At 51.1% G+C, this 21,709-nt stretch overlaps 3 protein-coding genes across 3 annotated transcripts in view; 1 reads left to right on the top strand and 2 right to left on the bottom strand.

Annotated features, from left to right (window-relative positions):
- Positions 1-12,559: 12,559 nt before the first annotated feature.
- Positions 12,560-13,162, bottom strand: LOC135829263 (uncharacterized). The gene has a single exon (XM_065341666.1). The coding sequence runs from the start codon at positions 13,160-13,162 to the stop codon at positions 12,560-12,562; it is 603 nt and encodes a 200-aa protein (XP_065197738.1).
- Positions 13,163-14,991: 1,829 nt separating this feature from the next.
- LOC135829262 (uncharacterized) lies at positions 14,992-16,916 on the top strand. Its single transcript, XM_065341665.1, has 2 exons — positions 14,992-15,322; positions 15,541-16,916. The coding sequence occupies exons 1-2, from the start codon at positions 14,992-14,994 to the stop codon at positions 16,914-16,916; spliced, it is 1,707 nt and encodes a 568-aa protein (XP_065197737.1).
- A 4,353-nt stretch (positions 16,917-21,269) lies between these two features.
- Positions 21,270-21,709, bottom strand: part of LOC135829261 (uncharacterized) — a gene marked incomplete at its 5' end in the record, with an annotated part of 75,903 nt that continues 75,463 nt past the window's right edge. The window contains 2 exon segments of the mRNA XM_065341664.1: positions 21,270-21,329; positions 21,566-21,664. Of these exon segments, the coding sequence (XP_065197736.1) occupies positions 21,270-21,329; positions 21,566-21,664 (159 nt within the window).

Below are 21,709 nucleotides of genomic sequence, written 5' to 3'. Positions count from 1 at the left end.
CACCCTGGGGCAAAGATCTGCGAACACTACAGTTGTGAGGAGGCAGTAGATGAACAGTTTTCCGATCATGACAGGATTCCACTTGGGTAAACTAAAAGTTCAGGGGAACGTTAATTTTAGAGTGTAAAAACAGAACAGGATCAGCATGGTTCATGACACTCTAAATACTGTTCTTTACCCCATTCCTGATGTTGAAGTCCGACCCTGCAGCGAGCAGTGCTTGACACACCTCGATTCCACCCCAGACGGCTTTGTGCAACGGAGTGTCGCCACGCTGGAAGCACATGCAAGAAACAACAGTACAGGAAAAAGTTCTTGAGAAGTCTAAGTATAGATCACAGTCACAATTGTCAATAAAAGCAAAACAATGCAGAGTGGAATTCAACAGTTTGTTCATATGGTACTACTTGTCTGGTACTGCCGTGGACATGGAAATCCGGTCGCACGTCTAGCGGCCCCTGGGCACTGTCCACGTAGCCTTGGCTCCGTATGCGTAGTCTACGGTACACACATGCAGTGCGCTGGTCATATCGGATCAACATGTGCACTGTGTTGTATTATGAGGTAATGCATTACGTAGCCATGCAAGAGCATGCGCGAGATACACATCTCGCAGCTGCCTACTTTCATGCAGGATCCTTTAGATGTCGTGGTTCTTATGATTTGCCTACAATGGCCAAGTGAGAATATAATCCTGTCGTAAACAACTAACTTGGTTACCCCGAAACATGGTGTCAGAAGTAAACTAAATAAACGCCCTAGAATTGTCGCAGTAGCGCCACCGGCGCAAGAGGTAAAATGGCAGAAGCAGCCGGATTTACCCCGCCGTCGATGGATTGGCAAGCCGCAGATTTACCTGACGAATTCGAGCGGTTCCAATAATACTGCCTTCTAGTTTTCCAAGGGCCCTTTTCCGACAAGTCCGACAAGGAAATGGTCGCCTATGTCATGCTATGGATCGGGAGAACTGGTGTTGATGCTTTCAATAGTTTCGAGTGGGTTAATGCAAGCGACAAATCCAAAGTAGCTGCCGTCTTCAAGAAATTCAATAAGCATTTGCAGCCACGGGTAAATGCACGACTGGCTCGGTTTGAGCTTCAGAAATACCGCCAGCAACCCGACGAGTCTGTAGATGATTTCTTTGCGAGGTGTAAGAAGAAGACGTCCAAGTGCAAGTTCAGGGACGCTCAGGAGACTAACGATCGCCTGATAGAACAGCTAATCGTGGGGACGAAGCACTCGAAAGTGCAAGAACGCCTGCTGGAGGGTGGTAGTGATTTGACTCTGGACGAAGCGCTTGACAAGGCCCGTACTTACGAAGCAACACAGCGCCACATGGAGCAGCTGTCCACCGCCACCAGCAGCAGCCGTCTACCTGAAACGGTTCACGCCATTTCCAAATCTGTGGGACACGCAGACTGCTGCAAATGTGGACGAACCCACCACCCAAGCAAGTGCCCAGCGCACGGCTCCACCTGCAACAAATGCGGGAAGGCGAATCACTGGGCAAACGCATGTCGTTCGCAGGGAGAGACGAGGCACATGGAAGGGGCCAGCAACGCGGACGCTGGCGCCAGAGGAGCCCCAGCCCACGGAGACGCTTCGACGCACTGCATTTCGACGCCGTCATCATCGACAGCGTCGAGCGTCACCAACCGCCACTAGAGCGAGAGGTCTTCGCGACCCTCAATGTCAGCCTGGACAACATCAACAGACCGGCCACCTTGAGAGCCAAGGTGGATACGGGCGCCCAGGGCAATATATTGCCACTGAGAGTGTTCTGCCAAATGTTCCCCCAGCACGTCGGACCAAACGGATACCCAAAGCCGAAGTCCGTGAAGCCGTCAAGTACCACCCTCACAGCGTACGGCGGATCCAAGATAAAGCAATGCGGAACCCGTCCTATTCCGTGCTCTTACGATGGCAAGAGTCAACTCGCTGACTTCTACATCACGGACTGCCCTGGCACTGCTATCATCGGTCTCCCGACAGCGACAGCCCTGCAGTTAGTCACGCTGAACTGCGCTGTCCAGGAGAAGCCAGCGAGCATCCGAGACAAGGACGACCCGATGAAGCAATACCCGAAGTGCTTCGATGGCATTGGGAAATTCCCAGGCAAGTACCACATCACGGTGGACCCCAACGTCGTCCCGGTTGTACACCCTCCACGCCACCTCCACACCATCGCACTGAGAGACGAGATCAAGACGGAGCTGGAGGACATGATCCAGAACGGCATCATCACCAAGATCCAGGAAGGCGAACCAACAGCGTGGGTGAACAGCCTCGTGTTCCGCCTCAAAGACAATGGCAAGCTACGCCTGTGCCTAGACCCCAAGGACCTCAATCACGCCATCCTGCGAGAGCACCACGTGGTCTCCAGCATTGAGGAGATCACCCCAAAGTTGAGAGGTGCCAAAGTGTTCTCAATCGTCGACGTCAAATGTGGGTACTGGAATGTGGAGCTCGACGACGAATCCAGTTACCTCACCACCTTCAACACACCATTCGGGCGCTACAGATTCCTTCGCATGCCATTCGGCCTCAAGATGTCGCAAGATGTCTTCCAAGCAAGGATCGACCAGACGTTCGAAGGGTGCTCAGGCGTCACCGGAATCGCAGACGACATCGTCACATACGGCGTCGACGTCAAATGTGGGTACTGGAATGTGGAGCTCGACGACGAATCCAGTTACCTCACCACCTTCAACACACCATTCGGGCGCTACAGATTCCTTCGCATGCCATTCGGCCTCAAGATGTCGCAAGATGTCTTCCAAGCAAGGATCGACCAGACGTTCGAAGGGTGCTCAGGCGTCACCGGAATCGCAGACGACATCGTCACATACGGGACGTCAGACGAGGACCATGATCTCAACATGCACCAGATGATGGTTCGCTGCGAACAATCTGGTCTCAAGTTGAACCCAGACAAATGCCGCATCAAAGAGGACAAGATCAAGTTCTTCGGCATTATCTGCAGCGCTGACGGAATACAGCCCGACCCGAAGAAGGTCTCAGCGCTGAAGCAGATGGAGCACCCGAGAACGAGGACGAGCTCCAGACGTTCCTCGGGCTAGTCACGTACATGAGCCCGTTCATACAGAATGCCAGTACACTGACCGCGCACCTGCGTGAGCTGACCAAGCCAGATACACCGTTCGCCTGGACAGACAGCCACCAGCGCACCTTCGACAAGGTCAAGGCCGCCATTTCGACAGAAGTAACGCTCAGTTACTTTGACCCAGGCAAGGCAACGACACTACAAGTCGACGCTTCCATGAAAGGTCTCGGCGCCACTCTGCTGCAGGACGACAAGCCTGTTGCATTCGCCAGCAAGAAGCTTACCGAGACGGAGTCTCGCTACGCCAATATTGAGCGTGAGCTCTTAGCTGTCGTATACGGGTGTGAAAGATTCCACACCTACCTATTCGGTCAGTCATTCACAGTAGAATCCGACCACAAGCCACTGGAGTCAATCAAGCTCAAGCACCTCCGCGCAGCCCCGCCGCGTCTACAGCGCATGCTGCTGAAGCTGCAGCCGTACGACATGACCATCAAGTACCGCCCCGGAAAGGACATTCCAATCGCAGACGCGCTATCCCGACTGTCGCCAGAGGAAACAGAGCCAATTGAGGACCTCGACGTCAGTGTACACGCCGTGTTCCCGCAATTCAGCGATGCAGCGATGACGAGGATCCGTGAGGAGTCGGCTAAAGACGCCGAGATGTTAACACTGAAGGAGATGATCTTCAGTGGCTGGCCATCAGAGAGGAGCGCGGTGCCGGCAATTCTGCTCCCGTACTGGAATTTCCGCGACGAGATGAGCACCGAGGACGGTCTCATCCTGAAGAGCAGTCGCGTCCTGATTCCCCCGCCAATGAGGGGGGAAATCCTCAGCAAGCTGCACGCCAGCCACCAAGGCATAGAGAAGACCAAGCTGCGAGCCAGAACGTCCGTCTTCTGGAAGGACATCAACAAGGATATCGAAGCAACTGTCTCATCTTGCACGACGTGCCAGCGCCACCAGAGCAGTCAAGCCAAGGAACCACTGGTGCAGCCCGATATTCCGCCAAGGGCATGGCACACCTTAGGCACGGACCTGTTCTACCTCGGCGGGTCAGAATACCTCATTGCCGCCGACTACTACTCCAAGTACTTCATCACCCGGAAGCTGCCTGCCGGACAAGCGACCAGCAGGGCCATCATCCAGCACCTCAAGGAGATTTTCGGTGAGCACGGCACCCCAGCCGTGCTGAAGTCGGACAATGGGCCGCAATACAGCAGCCATCTGTTCGCGGAGTTTGCTGCCGAATATGGATTCCGCCACAGTACGTCGTCGCCACATCACCCGCAGAGTAACGGGTTTATCGAATCGCAAGTCAAGATCGCTAAGAGAGCTCTCGAGAAGGCAAGGGAGAGCGGGACCGACCCGCACTTAGCACTGCTGTGCATTCGCGCCACCCAGTGTGCCAGGGCTTACCGTCGCCGGCCGAGATGCTGTTCGGTCGTCAGGTACAGGACAACCTGCCTCGCAAACACCAGCGCGACACTCGGGACGAGGCCATCCGACAGAAGCTCGAGGAACGGCAGGACCAGCAAAAAGTACACCATGACCAGCGAGCGCAGTCTCTCCGCCCCCTAGTTCCTGGTCAGCACGTCGGCATCCGCAGCCCGACCACGCACCTGTGGGAACCTGGTATCGTAACCCAGTCTGTCAACGGGCCACGGTCATACATGGTGCAGCCTGACCATGGGACAGAAGTGCGGCGCAACCGTACCCACCTCAGAGAGAGGCGGGTCCACTTCCCGCCGGATGCCAGTCTCGCAGGCCCTCAGCCGTCGACGCGCAGCGACATTGGCGAGCCTCAGCCGCCGAGTGACGTGCCGTCGTCGTGGAGCAACGTTAGCCAGTCTCAGCCGCCGTCACCGTGTGACGTCAGCCAGCCTGCTGAACCTGCCACCCAGCTGTATCGAACACGGTCTGGCCGCGCAGTCGCACCCAGGTCAATCCTGGATGTGTAGGGCCAGAGAGGCCTCATGGACCTGTTCGCTTAGGTCACAGTAGCTGAGGTGCCATTGTTATATTGTACATAGAGCTATTGTTGGATACTATGTCTCTGTATTGTTAGCACGCCGTCGTGTGCCATTCATGATTGTTATCTTGTACATAGAGCTATTGTTGGATGTTATGTTCTATATTGTGAACACGCGTCGCCGTCATATACGTACGGTATGTTATGTAGGTTGTTAAACTCCTTTATGACGAAGGGGATGTTGTATTATGAGGAAATGCATTACGTAGCCATGCAAGAGCATGCGCGAGATACGCATCTCGCAGCTGCCTACTTTCATGCAGGATCCTTTAGATGTCGTGGTTCTTATGATTTGCCTACAATGGCCAAGTGAGAATATAATCCTGTCGTAAACAACTAACTTGGTTACCCCGAAACACACTGCATGTAACGTTCTGTACACTGAGGGCGCCGGTCCCGGTCATTCTCCTGGATTTCCATGTCCAAGACAAGACAGTATTTTCATTGCATGTATGTCATTAGTGTTTAGGGTTTATCGGGTGTTAGCGGCCGTCGTGAGTTCCCTTCGGGAACGGATACGATAATTTACTTTTTTACTTTTTATGTCATTAGTGTACAGACATACATGTATGTCATATTTTCTTATCAGTGTGTTGTTATACAAATTGGATCAATGCCCAGGATGTGGTAGGAATGTGGCTAGACGTGCACATATGCAAGTGCAGCGATGTAATCCGAACTGGTCCAGGGTGACAGCTCTGCACTTTATTACTTAGTAGTTCGGATTTCAACACTCACAACCGTACTTGCTCACTGTTTGGGTTTGAGTGCATACTTTCAGAGCGTGGTGAAGGTAAGTTACGTAATAAAGGCAGAGAGCCGCGCACTGACCCATAACCACAGTTGCATACTCTTGTTTATGCACTCTTGCTACTATCCACGAGGATGGAGTCTGTGCTGCACTAGCCTGTGGCAATGTACAGTCGGGGAGATGTCCTATCTAGGACATCGCACTCTGAATGAGTCTGATTGGTTACCTGTCCCAGAGTTGTCATGGAAGCGTCGGTCGCGCACACGCGATGAAAAGAAGTGCTGCGTGAGCATTTCTGAATGTATGTGGAGGATGCACGATCGTAATGGCGATGGATTTCTTTCCGAAATGGTCAAGTTTGAGGGAATAGGCGGAGAATATCAGACATCGGCGGGGATTGAGGTAGTGTATATTCGATTCGCCATCGAATACCCGACCGAATGGCCGTTTTCGTTTGGGGATTTCATGTGGGGTTTCTCGTAGCCACGCGGCGCTTCTTTGGAAACGATTGGTTCTAATTTTTGAATGTTTTGCCTTTGGAATGTTTCTTCACGCCCCGTGCGTTCATTTCGCCCCAAACCTGGCCATGCAGAGGAGGACGACGAGGCAGCAGGCGCTAGGCCCGTAAATTACTGCCTGGAAGATATTATTTGGCCAAAGCTTGCTGTTGGCGTTTTTTGATTTCTTGGGTACGACAGCTCTTGGCTAAAACTGGACCTTGGACGGTCTTTCTTGGATATCAACCCAGGACGTGGTGGTCATGGACGTATCGCCATCGCTTTCAGCCAGATCCTTCTGCTGCCTGAAACCAATGGCGAAAGTAAAACTTTATCGCAGCAGCAGCTACTGCTCTGCTGAAAGTGCGAACACAAATTGCTTCGCCAATCCTCTTGTGCACTTGCAATTTTCAATGCGACCAAAATGATTCGCTTGCCAGTTCCTTTGTCCAGGTGTACTCCACAACGAGGGAAATAAAATTCGTGAAGGCAAGAGGCAAGATACGAATCTCGACTCGCTTGAGGCAAGCCGCCAGGAGAACGACAACTAATAATAAATTATTACTTTTGAGACGAAAGGCCTTCGTTGCGTTTGTTTTGAGTTCGAATGTTCATCTTCCTCGGACGCGACACAAAGTTTTGAGTCACGTGTCACGATTACTATGGGAACAGCATAGTATGTATGCTGGGGCATGCTGGGTTCCGTGATGTCCTATCTAGGACATCTCCAGGACTGATGTAAGATACAATATACATGTAGCTCGGAATACTTTTCTGTTTTCAGCTCATGTGCCTGAAGTTCACCTGCATACTCCTCCCTAAGTCGTTCTGAGTTTTTGTACTTCGACATACTAGCCCCTAATACGTGTAATGGATGGAACATTATTGTTCTGTCGGGGCCTGCTGAGGTGAAAGATTCTGGCATGATGGCGATTCTCTACACTATACCAAGCAATGGGAGCGTGACCGATTTTGAGAACAATAGACACAACAAACTGGGGCAAAGACTTGCACACATTGATGGGGTGAGGAGGCAGTAGATGAGAATTTTCGGGTTAGGACAGGATTCCACTCGGATAGAGGTCAAGGAACAGATTATTGTTTGCACGTTAATTGTACAGTGCAAAAACAGAACATGATTGTCCTGGTTCATGACACTCAATGTCACTGTGCTTTACCTCATTCTTGATGTTGCAGTCCGCCCCTGCAGCGAGCAGCGCTTGACACACATCGAGTTTACCTAAACTGGCGGCACGGTGCAACGGAGTGTCGCCACACTGGATGCACACGCAAGAAACAACAGTACAGGAAAAAGTTCTCAATGAGTTAGATTGTGGAACACAGTCACAACTGTAGATCAAACCAAAACAATTCAGAGTGGAATTCAACAGTTGGTGGATATGGTACTACTTGTCTGGTATTTACATTGCATGATTGCCATTAGTGTACAGACATACATGTACACTTATACCTCGGTTATCCAGACCCCAAAGTTACGGCCATTTCAGGCTACAGGGAAACCTTTGGCCGAGGTTCAGGGAAATGATAGTACACTTTTGGCGATTTTTGTGGAAATAGTGACGACATACGCCATACTTTTTGCCATTCCCCGTCAAAATGTATGTCATTGGGGGTAACGGACATTTCGAAGTTACGGCTAGTGCCCGGATAAACAAGTTATGAGTGTATTTCATATTGTCGGATCATTGTGTCGTTGTACAAATTGGATCAACGCCCAGGATGTGGTATGAATGCGGCTAGACGTACACATAATATGAAAGTGCAGTGATGTGATCGGAACTGGTTCATGGTACAGTCGTCCCTCTCTAATCCGGCACCTTTTGCTACGTCGTTTTCTGCTGGATTAACGAGGGTGCTGGATTAAGAAATCCTGCCCTCTGACCCGGCCCTACCCAATTGCATGCATGTATCATACGTCAAAACGCAGGGTTTTTCCGTGTCGACCCAAGTATTTGGTGTACGGCTTTATATTCTCAACTTTTCTCCAGGAATATGCACAGTGATAAAGTAAAACAGAGAACATGTTCACATGTACTCTTGCACACACACGCACACACACACACCCGAAAATTGGCAGGACACTACTCCTTGCTAAAATAAGAAAGTATGGCTGGCTGCTTAGCCGTTGTCTCCTGGACAACATTGACCAGACTGGCCTAGCCTGGCCTGGCAAGGAGTGCACCTGTACGGTACGCGATTTAAGACTGCCGGATTATGAAATCAAACTGCGTGCAGTTCGAGCGATTCGTTTCAAAAAGTCACTGCCGGAGGCGGAATTCAAGTGCCGGATTAAGATGTAGGAATTGAACGAAAAAAATCGGTTTCGTCAGAAAGTGCGCCGGTTGGCAAGGGTTCCGGATAAACAAGTGACAGATTAGAGAGGGACGACTGTACCAGTTTTGTGCTTTAGGTCACAATTCAGCGAAGAGAATTGTACGTCGCTGCCTTAATCTGATGCCTTCCGGGTGATTCAGTGGCAATTTTGGAGTTTGTCCTATTGCCACTTTCAAAATGGATGTTTTGCCCTTTATTCTGCATGTGTAATAGACAAGTTCGCCAAAGATTGTCTGGGTTCGTGTCACGGGGCAAGGTGGAAATCGCGGATCACGGATCGCGGAACTTGATCGTGATTTTCACTGACAAGCAGTCATACTACTTGTAGTTGTCGAAAGTTTGTTTTATTTCCTGAGATGTCTTGTTCACGGGACAGATGGCTGACGACCTTCCCATCGCATCCTGGACCCTGGCTGAGCTGAAAGCCTTCCTGAGGAAGCGTGGTGCCTTTTTATCCGGCAAGAAAGCCGAACTTTTGGAACGGTAAGTAAAAACATATTTTGTCAAATAGGTTTTGAGAAAGTACGTCTGATTTTTTCCTCTGTTCTCTTCTTCCCCTGGCCAGTGCCGTGTTCTACAAGAACAACCCTGATGCCCCGCGAACTCGGTCATCAGTCACCAACGCTGACTCTCGTGCTGTGGCAGCGGAGGAGACAGCCAAAGCACCTTGCTTCCCCACGTCAGGCTGGTCGCACGATCCGTCCAGTTTTCCTGCAGTGACGACGTCGACTTTCATTGAGCACATGCTGAAATCTGGGAAATCGGTGCAGTGTGGAGGAGATGATGCAGGAGTGGTGATGGTTCGGCGGCCGTTGGAGAGAGGCAATGAGTTCTTCTTCGGAGGATACGTGCATGATGTCTCTGTGGCCACTAGTGACATGAACTCGTTTGTTGTTGGCAAGTGCTGGGTGTCACAGCACAAAACGACAAAGTACTGTCAGAAGCTCGTCCTTGCTACAGCCCCGGAGTCCACCAGTGCTACAGTAACGTATGCCACGTGTGAGAGATGTGTGGCTGGCGTCGATGGAGGCCTCTGCTCTCATGTGTTTGCCCTCTTGATGGTGCTGGAAAAGTACCGCTGCACTGAGGAGGCAAGGTCCGTCACGTCATTGCCATGCAGCTGGGGTCCCAGACAACGAGACATTGAACCCAATCATGGACACCGTTGTCGAGAGGGCGTCCATGGAGAGGAAGGGCCCACCTGTCAAATGTTCCCTCTACGAGAGCAGGGAGCGAGAGCTGCGGACACCGTCAGTAGAGAATGTCAGCCGCTTCCGTGACTTGTTGCCTGATGGTTGTGGCGTGAAGCAGCTGTTGCCACGGCAGTTTTCTACTGTGACAAGCTTGTATGGACCGACACCTCGTGGCAGTCCATTGGGTTACCAAAGGAATCCTGATCACGCCCCAGTCGCTCCTCAATCACTGCCGGCGGCGACTAGGAAGAAACGGTTTCCGCCACTACCACTGCCTGCTCGAAAAGAACCCACTTCGATGGGACTTGTTTGGCCATGCAGCTTGCAGGATGCACAGGCGTTGGAACGCCGAACCATCGGCCAGTCGTCGAACAAGGAGTGGATGGATCGCCATATGTACACCCTTACTGCATCCAACTTCCGACGCATTGTGCACTGTAAGACTGGCCAGGAAAAGCTCCTGACGTCTCTATTCAACCAGCGCTCTTTGTCACACATTCCTGCCATCCGCCATGGGAAACAGCATGAGCGTGATGCTGTTGCCAAGTATCAGTCTGTCAAGAGTGCCGGTGGCCAGCCAGTTTCGGTACGAGATTGTGGTCTTGCAGTGGACCCAATGTACCAGTACATCGGTGCTTCCCCTGATGCAATGGTGTTTGACCGGTCTGCGCAACCTCCATATGGGCTGTTGGAAGTCAAATGCCCGTACGCAGCCTTTGAAAAGTCTCTGACTGGCTGAAGCTACTGCCCAGGACAGCAACTTCTGTTTGGTAGAAGAGGATGGTCAATTGAAACTCAGCAGACAGCATCCATACTATACGCAAGTACAAGGTCAGCTGGGTGTATGTCAACTGCCCTGGTGTGATTTTTTTGTTTGGTTAGGACAGAGCTTTCACTTGGAGCGTATCTATGCTGACTTTGATCTTTATAGCAGCTCCATTTTGCCGGCACTCACTGCGTTTTATGCTGCGCATGCTTTGCCGTACTTGCGCAAGCTGGAACGACCAGTACCGCCTGATGTTCCAAGTAGTGCTCCTGTTCCTCCTGCTGCTCCTGCTGCTGCTCCTGCTGCTGCAAGATCCGCTGTGTCCCCCTGGTCGCAATATGAAATGTTGCTTCCCCCCCGACTTATCACAGGCGACTATTGATGGTAGGAACGGCAGCAATGCTTGCACGATTATCTCTGCTGTGTTTATTCGCAACAGTCTTGAGGCTGCTAGTGCTGATGGTGCTGTCGATACCAGTGCTGCTGCCATGTGTGAAGCTATGCGTTCAGGCAACAGTATTTATGATTCTCTGCACACCAACGAACTCCTTTCATGTGATGAAGTGTTAGCACTCCAGCCAAGTGTAGGAGTAGATATGTGTGCTGAGTCATTTGTCCGACCTGCTGCTCTGGACACAATGGTGTCGTTGATGTCAACTCGCTCGCAGAATGTGGCTTCTTTTGCATACGGTGCTGTGTTTGTTGTCACTCCATACTCAATCTCTCTGTGTTCTTGCCAGGGGCGTTTCATCCTCTTTGACTCTCATTGCCATGGGGGTAGTGGTGCACTTCTTGCAGATGTGCCTACTTCTGAGGCGGCTGATTATCTCGAGTACTTTTTTCACACTACTACCCTCGGCTGAACTTCAATGCTGCTGCTGCTGGTAACCCTGCAGCCCACGTAACATTTTTAGACTTGCGACAGTCTGCTTGTGCAACCTAGCTTGCTCCACTGGCTCGCTTGTTCTCTCCCACGTACTTCTTGGTCATTCCACTCCTGTACATACATCTTTGTGCTGATTATCCTAACAACATGCTGCAACCTCATCCTGGCAGTATCTTCGCTTGTATATATCTTGACTAGTTTGAGGGAAAGACATATTATATATTTATTTATTTTTAAACTCTCCTTGTCTTTTGACGCTTGTGGGTAGTGATGAACCCGAGACCATTGGTCGGGGGAGCTACTCTTGCCGCGCCCCACTCTTGTCCAATATGCCACTGCTTGCTCAACATTAGCCCGCTGTGCAGCATCTGCAGGTTCTGTGGTACACTGTAAAATATACTGTGTCAAATAATATTGTGAAGAAGGGCTGAGGCTTCCTGCAGCTTCATCTCTGAAATATATTCCCATAGCGTTGTATATCCGAACCAGTATTTAGGTACTTCAAATGAAGTAATCTGTGCTGTCATCCAACACACGAGCACAAACACAGACCCGCCCCATTGCGGAAGCAATGATAGCGAACAGCTACGTTAAACATAGCAACTTGTGAAATCTGTGTTGTCATCAAACATACGCACCCACGAGCACACACACAGACCCGACCCATCGCGGAAGCCATGAAAGCGAACAGATACGTTAAACATAATAGCTTGTGCTGCCATTCAACAGAGTTAATTTACAACGTTTCGGCACTTGGCCATCATCAGGGGGATGCGAACTGAGGGTGCATGAGGGGGGGGGGGGGGGGAGAGAAGGTGCAACTGTGCACGTCACGAACAAGAAGCAGCAGAAGGTAGCCTGCCATTGTGCTCTGCGAAGTGAGTGAAGTGAGTAAAGAAATAGGGTTGCAACATACGTGGACAATGCTGTAACCTACTTAGGAGGATCGTGTTAGTTCAGATGGCAGCAAAAGTGGGCAATGCAAAACTAGATCAGCAGTGCAACGTCTAGCTCCTTACTCCACAATCAGTGGGCCAGAGAGGTTGCTCAACAAACAGCAGATTGTCCAGACCTGGCTGATGGAAGCAAACTGCACCAACGGTATATCTTTGTCGAAGATGTGAAATCTTGACTTGACTCTGCCGATGGCGCGCTCGACATGAATACGAACACTGGCAATTTTTTGTGTCTTGACAACATCTTCCTTGGGCATGAACGCTCTTGAGCCCTTGAACGGAGGAATGTTTAAGATGAGCCCAGGCTTAACAAGCAAGTCCTGGATTGCAAAGCCACGATCTGCCATCACACGCTTGCCTGGTGGCACAGAGTCGAGCAGTGGAATGATACCGCTCTCGACCACAAGCTGCTTGTCGCTGATACAGCCAGTGAAGAGTTGGCTAATAAACGTGAAAGTACCATTTGGTGCGATTCCAACAAGACCCTTAACCGTAATATGGGACTTGTACGACGAATAGAGCTGTGACTGTAATGAGAGTGAGCTAGGAATCTCGCAGCGTAGCTCTGTAGCATCTAGGATGATGAAGGTGTCCGGAAATGATTGTTTAAACGATTGCCGCATTGACTTTGCAACATCATCCCACTCCGGCCAGATAGGCATCATTGCAAGATGAAGGTAGAGGAAACTGATCCACATCTTCAGTATCGATAAAACAGCACTCTCACTAACACCAAAGCTATAAGCCAACTCTTCTTGAAGTCGGCCGAGGCGAAGACGCATGAGCGTGAGTAGTAGCTAATCTTCTTGTGACAGGACAGAGACACGGCCACTGCCACGAGCTATTTTCCGGCCTTCTTGCTATCTTGCTGCTGATTTTTCACTCAAGATTGCACCTGGGCGTACTTGCAGGTAGGACCACAGACTTTTCCATGCCCCATTATTTAGCCCAATGAGAAACTCCATCTCCTCCTCGTTGTCACATATATTGGCATAACGGAAGAGCTGTGAGCGAAGGTGAGTGACTTCAGCTTTCAAACTTTCAACTTCAGCTTCCAACTCCTTCACCTTAGATTTCTTCGTTCGTAGCTCTCCTTGGAGCTTGAACTCCACAGCCGAAACGCCTGGCTTTGGCAGCTGCTTTTGGGCTTCCAGCTCAGCTGCACGAGCTGCACCAACAGCTAACCGTTCTGCGCGTGACAGCCTGGGGGTCGGAGGCGGAGGTCGGAGAGAAAACAAGGACGGCACAGCCCCTTTCTTCACTCGACGACATGGTTTCTTCGCCCCTGGCTGGTGTACAGACACAGTCGGGTAGAAACTTTCAGGTGTAAAATGTTCGCTGCAAACGACGGTATTGGCAGAAACTACGAAGTGTTCCCGCTTCACAGCCTGTATCCACTTTGCGCGAGTGTCAGGATCGGCAGGGAGGACATGAAACGATATGTCAGGCCTCTTGGAACGGCGGTTAGAACAGTCGAACACACAGCAGTGATCCTCAGCAGGCATTCCAATAAACACAACTGAACTCGAGAGAACAAACATTTGATTTCAGACAGGAAAAATTTGAAATGTCGATCCCACGCTGCAGGTCAGAGTGCCCCCCTGCCCCGTCTCGAACCCAGACAATCTTTGGCGAACTTGTCTATTTAATATCGTACTCGTAATGCAGGTTGAGTGATGCCCAGTCTATTCACGCGGCTGCAGATTCATAGTACATACTGTAGAACAGGTAATTTTAGCGACTAGTTTTATTTTAGCGTTTTACCATTGTCAACCGGTTAGCGACGTTTTAGTTTTGCGATATGCAGCGATTTTACTCACGGATCACCAGCGCACTACTTGTCTCAACGGATTAAGGACTTGAAACTTTAGCGAAAATGAGTCGATCGCTAAATTCGCTAGGGTTTTTACGTCGCTAAAATTACCCGTTCTACAGTACCTCATACTGTGTTACTGTCTAATGATCTGGGGAAAAGTTTCTGTCAACTGAATCCACCCAGGGCTAAACCAAGCGGAGTTTAGCATGCACTCTGCAAACGGAATAACACTCACGTCGTCTCCGGCATGTTGATATAAAGTGGCGCAAGAAATAAAAGGAGGAGGAAGGCATGCAGAAGTCTTAGCTTCCGTGCTTCTGTTCTTTGCTCGCGAAACCAGTTTGTGCAGCTAGTGCACCTAAACCCTACGTGAGGGTTCTTGTATGGAAATACTGTATTTACATCTGGAATGCTCGATGTTCTGTATGCACACCCTACTATTCACGAGGATGGAGCCTGCGCTGCTCTTGCCTGCAGCAATGTAGGATACAATATACTGGTAGCTCGAAATACTTTTCTGTTTTCAGCTCATGTGCCTGAAGTCCACCTGCAGACTCCTCCCGAAGTCGTTCCGAGTTTTAGTACTTCGACATACTAACCCTTCATACGTGTAATGGATGGATCATAGTAATCATTGTTCCGTCTGGACCCGCTCAGGTGAAAGATTCTGGTATGATGGCATCTCTCAAGAATATACCAAGCAATGGGAGCGTGACCGAAGTAGCTGCCGTCTTCAAGAAATTCAATAAGCATTTGCAGCCACGGGTAAATGCACGACTGGCTCGGTTTGAGCTTCAGAAATACCGCCAGCAACCCGACGAGTCTGTAGATGATTTCTTTGCGAGGTGTAAGAAGAAGACGTCCAAGTGCAAGTTCAGGGACGCTCAGGAGACTAACGATCGCCTGATAGAACAACTAATCGTGGGGACGAAGCACTCGAAAGTGCAAGAACGCCTGCTGGAGGCTGGTAGTGATTTGACTCTGGACGAAGCGCTTGACAAGGCCCGTACTTACGAAGCAACACAGCGCCACATGGAGCAGCTGTCCACCGCCACCAGCAGCAGCCGTCTACCTGAAACGGTTCACACCATTTCCAAATCTGTGGGACACGCAGACTGCTGCAAATGTGGACGAACCCACCACCCAAGCAAGTGCCCAGCGCACGGCTCCACCTGCAACAAATGCGGGAAGGCGAATCACTGGGCAAACGCATGTCGTTCGCAGGGAGAGACGAGGCACATGGAAGGGGCCAGCAACGCGGACGCTGGCGCCAGAGGAGCCCCAGCCCGCGGGAGCGCTACCCCCAGAGGAGCCCCAGCCCACGGAGACGCTTCGACGCACTGCATTTCGACGCCGTCATCATCGACAGCGTCGAGCGTCACCAACCGCCACTAGAGCGAGAGGTCTTCGCGACCCTCAATGTCAGCCTGGACAACATCAACAGACCGGCCACCTTGAGAGCCAAGGTGGATACGGGCGCCCAGGGCAATATATTGCCACTGAGAGTGTTCTGCCAAATGTTCCCCCAGCACGTCGGACCAAACGGATACCCAAAGCCGAAGTCCGTGAAGCCGTCAAGTACCACCCTCACAGCGTACGGCGGATCCAAGATAAAGCAATGCGGAACCCGTCCTATTCCGTGCTCTTACGATGGCAAGAGTCAACTCGCTGACTTCTACATCACGGACTGCCCTGGCACTGCTATCATCGGTCTCCCGACAGCGACAGCCCTGCAGTTAGTCACGCTGAACTGTGCTGTCCAGGAGAAGCCAGCGAGCATCCGAGACAAGGACGACCCGATGAAGCAATACCCGAAGTGCTTCGATGGCATTGGGAAATTCCCAGGCAAGTACCACATCACGGTGGACCCCAACGTCGTCCCGGTTGTACACCCTCCACGCCACCTCCACGCCATCGCACTGAGAGACGAGATCAAGACGGAGCTGGAGGACATGATCCAGAACGGCATCATCACCAAGATCCAGGAAGGCGAACCAACAGCGTGGGTGAACAGCCTCGTGTTCCGCCTCAAAGACAATGGCAAGCTACGCCTGTGCCTAGACCCCAAGGACCTCAATCACGCCATCCTGCGAGAGCACCACGTGGTCTCCAGCATTGAGGAGATCACCCCGAAGTTGAGAGGTGCCAAAGTGTTCTCGATCGTCGACGTCAAATGTAGGTACTGGAATGTGGAGCTCGACGACGAATCCAGTTACCTCACCACCTTCAACACACCATTCGGGCGCTACAGATTCCTTCGCATGCCATTCGGCCTCAAGATGTCGCAAGATGTCTTCCAAGCAAGGATCGACCAGACGTTCGAAGGGTGCTCAGGCGTCACCGGAATCGCAGACGACATCGTCACATACGGGACGTCAGACGAGGACCATGATTTCAACATGCACCAGATGATGGTTCGCTGCGAACAATCTGGTCTCAAGTTGAACCCAGACAAATGCCGCATCAAAGAGGACAAGATCAAGTTCTTCGGCATTATCTGCAGCGCTGACGGAATACAGCCCGACCCGAAGAAGGTCTCAGCGCTGAAGCAGATGGAGCACCCGAGAACGAGGACGAGCTCCAGACGTTCCTCGGGCTAGTCACGTACATGAGCCCGTTCATACAGAATGCCAGTACACTGACCGCGCACCTGCGTGAGCTGACCAAGCCAGATACACCGTTCGCCTGGACAGACAGCCACCAGCGCACCTTCGACAAGGTCAAGGCCGCCATTTCGACAGAAGTAACGCTCAGTTACTTTGACCCAGGCAAGGCAACGACACTACAAGTCGACGCTTCCATGAAAGGTCTCGGCGCCACTCTGCTGCAGGACGACAAGCCTGTTGCATTCGCCAGCAAGAAGCTTACCGAGACGGAGTCTCGCTACGCCAATATTGAGCGTGAGCTCTTAGCTGTCGTAAACGGGTGTGAAAGATTCCACACCTACCTATTCGGTCAGTCATTCACAGTAGAATCCGACCACAAGCCACTGGAGTCAATCAAGCTCAAGCACCTCCGCGCAGCCCCGCCGCGTCTACAGCGCATGCTGCTGAAGCTGCAGCCGTACGACATGACCATCAAGTACCGCCCCGGAAAGGACATTCCGATCGCAGACGCGCTATCCCGACTGTCGCCAGAGGAAACAGAGCCAATTGAGGACCTCGACGTCAGTGTACACGCCGTGTTCCCGCAATTCAGCGATGCAGCGATGACGAGGATCCGTGAGGAGTCGGCTAAAGACGCCGAGATGTTAACACTGAAGGAGATGATCTTCAGTGGCTGGCCATCAGAGAGGAGCGCGGTGCCGGCAATTCTGCTCCCGTACTGGAATTTCCGCGACGAGATGAGCACCGAGGACGGTCTCATCCTGAAGAGCAGTCGCGTCCTGATTCCCCCGCCAATGAGGGGGGAAATCCTCAGCAAGCTGCACGCCAGCCACCAAGGCATAGAGAAGACCAAGCTGCGAGCCAGAACGTCCGTCTTCTGGAAGGACATCAACAAGGATATCGAAGCAACTGTCTCATCTTGCACGACGTGCCAGCGCCACCAGAGCAGTCAAGCCAAGGAACCACTGGTGCAGCCCGATATTCCGCCAAGGGCATGGCACACCTTAGGCACGGACCTGTTCTACCTCGGCGGGTCAGAATACCTCATTGCCGCCGACTACTACTCCAAGTACTTCATCACCCGGAAGCTGCCTGCCGGACAAGCGACCAGCAGGGCCATCATCCAGCACCTCAAGGAGATTTTCGGTGAGCACGGCACCCCAGCCGTGCTGAAGTCGGACAATGGGCCGCAATACAGCAGCCATCTGTTCGCGGAGTTTGCTGCCGAATATGGATTCCGCCACAGTACGTCGTCGCCACATCACCCGCAGAGTAACGGGTTTATCGAATCGCAAGTCAAGATCGCTAAGAGAGCTCTCGAGAAGGCAAGGGAGAGCGGGACCGACCCGCACTTAGCACTGCTGTGCATTCGCGCCACCCAGTGTGCCAGGGCTTACCGTCGCCGGCCGAGATGCTGTTCGGTCGTCAGGTACAGGACAACCTGCCTCGCAAACACCAGCGCGACACTCGGGACGAGGCCATCCGACAGAAGCTCGAGGAACGGCAGGACCAGCAAAAAGTACACCATGACCAGCGAGCGCAGTCTCTCCGCCCCCTAGTTCCTGGTCAGCACGTCGGCATCCGCAGCCCGACCACGCACCTGTGGGAACCTGGTATCGTAACCCAGTCTGTCAACGGGCCACGGTCATACATGGTGCAGCCTGACCATGGGACAGAAGTGCGGCGCAACCGTACCCACCTCAGAGAGAGGCGGGTCCACTTCCCGCCGGATGCCAGTCTCGCAGGCCCTCAGCCGTCGACGCGCAGCGACATTGGCGAGCCTCAGCCGCCGAGTGACGTGCCGTCGTCGTGGAGCAACGTTAGCCAGTCTCAGCCGCCGTCACCGTGTGACGTCAGCCAGCCTGCTGAACCTGCCACCCAGCTGTATCGAACACGGTCTGGCCGCGCAGTCGCACCCAGGTCAATCCTGGATGTGTAGGGCCAGAGAGGCCTCATGGACCTGTTCGCTTATGTCACAGTAGCTGAGGTACCATTGTTATGTTGTACATAGAGCTATTGTTGGATACTATGTCTCTGTATTGTTAGCACGCCGTCGTGTGCCATTCATGATTGTTATCTTGTACATAGAGCTATTGTTGGATGTTATGTTCTATATTGTGAACACGCGTCGCCGTCATATACGTACGGTATGTTATGTAGGTTGTTAAACTCCTTTATGACGAAGGGGATGTTGTATTATGAGGAAATGCATTACGTAGCCATGCAAGAGCATGCGCGAGATACGCATCTCGCAGCTGCCTACTTTCATGCAGGATCCTTTAGATGTCGTGGTTCTTATGATTTGCCTACAATGGCCAAGTGAGAATATAATCCTGTCGTAAACAACTAACTTGGTTACCCCGAAACACACTGCATGTAACGTTCTGTACACTGAGGGCGCCGGTCCCGGTCATTCTCCTGGATTTCCATGTCCAAGACAAGACAGTATTTTCATTGCATGTATGTCATTAGTGTTTAGGGTTTATCGGGTGTTAGCGGCCGTCGTGAGTTCCCTTCGGGAACGGATATGATAATTTACTTTTTTACTTTTTATGTCATTAGTGTACAGACATACATGTATGTCATATTTTCTTATCAGTGTGTTGTTATACAAATTGGATCAATGCCCAGGATGTGGTAGGAATGTGGCTAGACGTGCACATATGCAAGTGCAGCGATGTAATCCGAACTGGTCCAGGGTGACAGCTTTGCACTTTATTACTGTAAATATACAAATTTTCGGCAGCTATTTAATTTCGGCTATATTCGGCACCGACCCAAAACGCCTAAATTAAAACGCCGATGACATTTTTCACCGCATCTGTCGCACTATACCATGCCCTCTACCCCACGCCGAAAATAAATCGCCGCCGAAATGTCAAAAATCATGAAGTGCCGAAATTTTGCAGCGCCGAAATTTTGTATATTTACAGTAGTTCGGATTTCAACACTCACAACCGTACTTGCTCACTGTTTGGGTTTCAGTGCATACTTTCATAGCGTGGTGAAGGTAAATTACGTAATAAAGGCAGAGAGCCGCGCACTGACCCATAACCACAGTTGCATACTCTTGTTTATGCACTCTTGCTACTATCCACGAGGATGGAGTCTGTGCTGCACTAGCCTGTGGCAATGTACAGTCGGGGAGATGTCCTATCTAGGACATCGCACTCTGAATGAGTCTGATTGGTTACCTGTCCCAGAGTTGTCATGGAAGCGTCGGTCGCGCACACGCGATGAAAAGAAGTGCTGCGTGAGCATTTCTGAATGTATGTGGAGGATGCACGATCGTAATGGCGATGGATTTCTTTCCGAAATGGTCAAGTTTGAGGGAATAGGCGGAGAATATCAGACATCGGCGGGGATTGAGGTAGTGTATATTCGATTCGCCATCGAATACCCGACCGAATGGCCGTTTTCGTTTGGGGATTTCATGTGGGGTTTCTCGTAGCCACGCGGCGCTTCTTTGGAAACGATTGGTTCTAATTTTTGAATGTTTTGCCTTTGGAATGTTTCTTCACGCCCCGTGCGTTCATTTCGCCCCAAACCTGGCCATGCAGAGGAGGACGACGAGGCAGCAGGCGCTAGGCCCGTAAATTACTGCCTGGAAGATATTATTTGGCCAAAGCTTGCTGTTGGCGTTTTTTGATTTCTTGGGTACGACAGCTCTTGGCTAAAACTGGACCTTGGACGGTCTTTCTTGGATATCAACCCAGGACGTGGTGGTCATGGACGTATCGCCATCGCTTTCAGCCAGATCCTTCTGCTGCCTGAAACCAATGGCGAAAGTAAAACTTTATCGCAGCAGCAGCTACTGCTCTGCTGAAAGTGCGAACACAAATTGCTTCGCCAATCCTCTTGTGCACTTGCAATTTTCAATGCGACCAAAATGATTCGCTTGCCAGTTCCTTTGTCCAGGTGTACTCCACAACGAGGAAAATAAAATTCGTGAAGGCAAGAGGCAAGATACGAATCTCGACTCGCTTGAGGCAAGCCGCCAGGAGAACGACAACTAATAATAAATTATTACTTTTGAGACGAAAGGCCTTCGTTGCGTTTGTTTTGAGTTCGAATGTTCATCTTCCTCGGACGCGACACAAAGTTTTGAGTCACGTGTCACGATTACTATGGGAACAGCATAGTATGTATGCTGGGGCATGCTGGGTTCCGTGATGTCCTATCTAGGACATCTCCAGGACTGATGTAAGATACAATATACATGTAGCTCGGAATACTTTTCTGTTTTCAGCTCATGTGCCTGAAGTTCACCTGCATACTCCTCCCTAAGTCGTTCTGAGTTTTTGTACTTCGACATACTAGCCCCTAATACGTGTAATGGATGGAACATTATTGTTCTGTCGGGGCCTGCTGAGGTGAAAGATTCTGGCATGATGGCGATTCTCTACACTATACCAAGCAATGGGAGCGTGACCGATTTTGAGAACAATAGACACAACAAACTGGGGCAAAGACTTGCACACATTGATGGGGTGAGGAGGCAGTAGATGAGAATTTTCGGGTTAGGACAGGATTCCACTCGGATAGAGGTCAAGGAACAGATTATTGTTTGCACGTTAATTGTACAGTGCAAAAACAGAACATGATTGTCCTGGTTCATGACACTCAATGTCACTGTGCTTTACCTCATTCTTGATGTTGCAGTCCGCCCCTGCAGCGAGCAGCGCTTGACACACATCGAGTTTACCTAAACTGGCGGCACGGTGCAACGGAGTGTCGCCACACTGGATGCACACGCAAGAAACAACAGTACAGGAAAAAGTTCTCAA

This window comes from Sycon ciliatum, chromosome 13 (assembly GCF_964019385.1).
Source record: "Sycon ciliatum chromosome 13, ocSycCili1.1, whole genome shotgun sequence".
NCBI lineage: Eukaryota > Metazoa > Porifera > Calcarea > Leucosolenida > Sycettidae > Sycon > Sycon ciliatum.
This window is presented reverse-complemented; position numbering and strand designations above follow the sequence as displayed.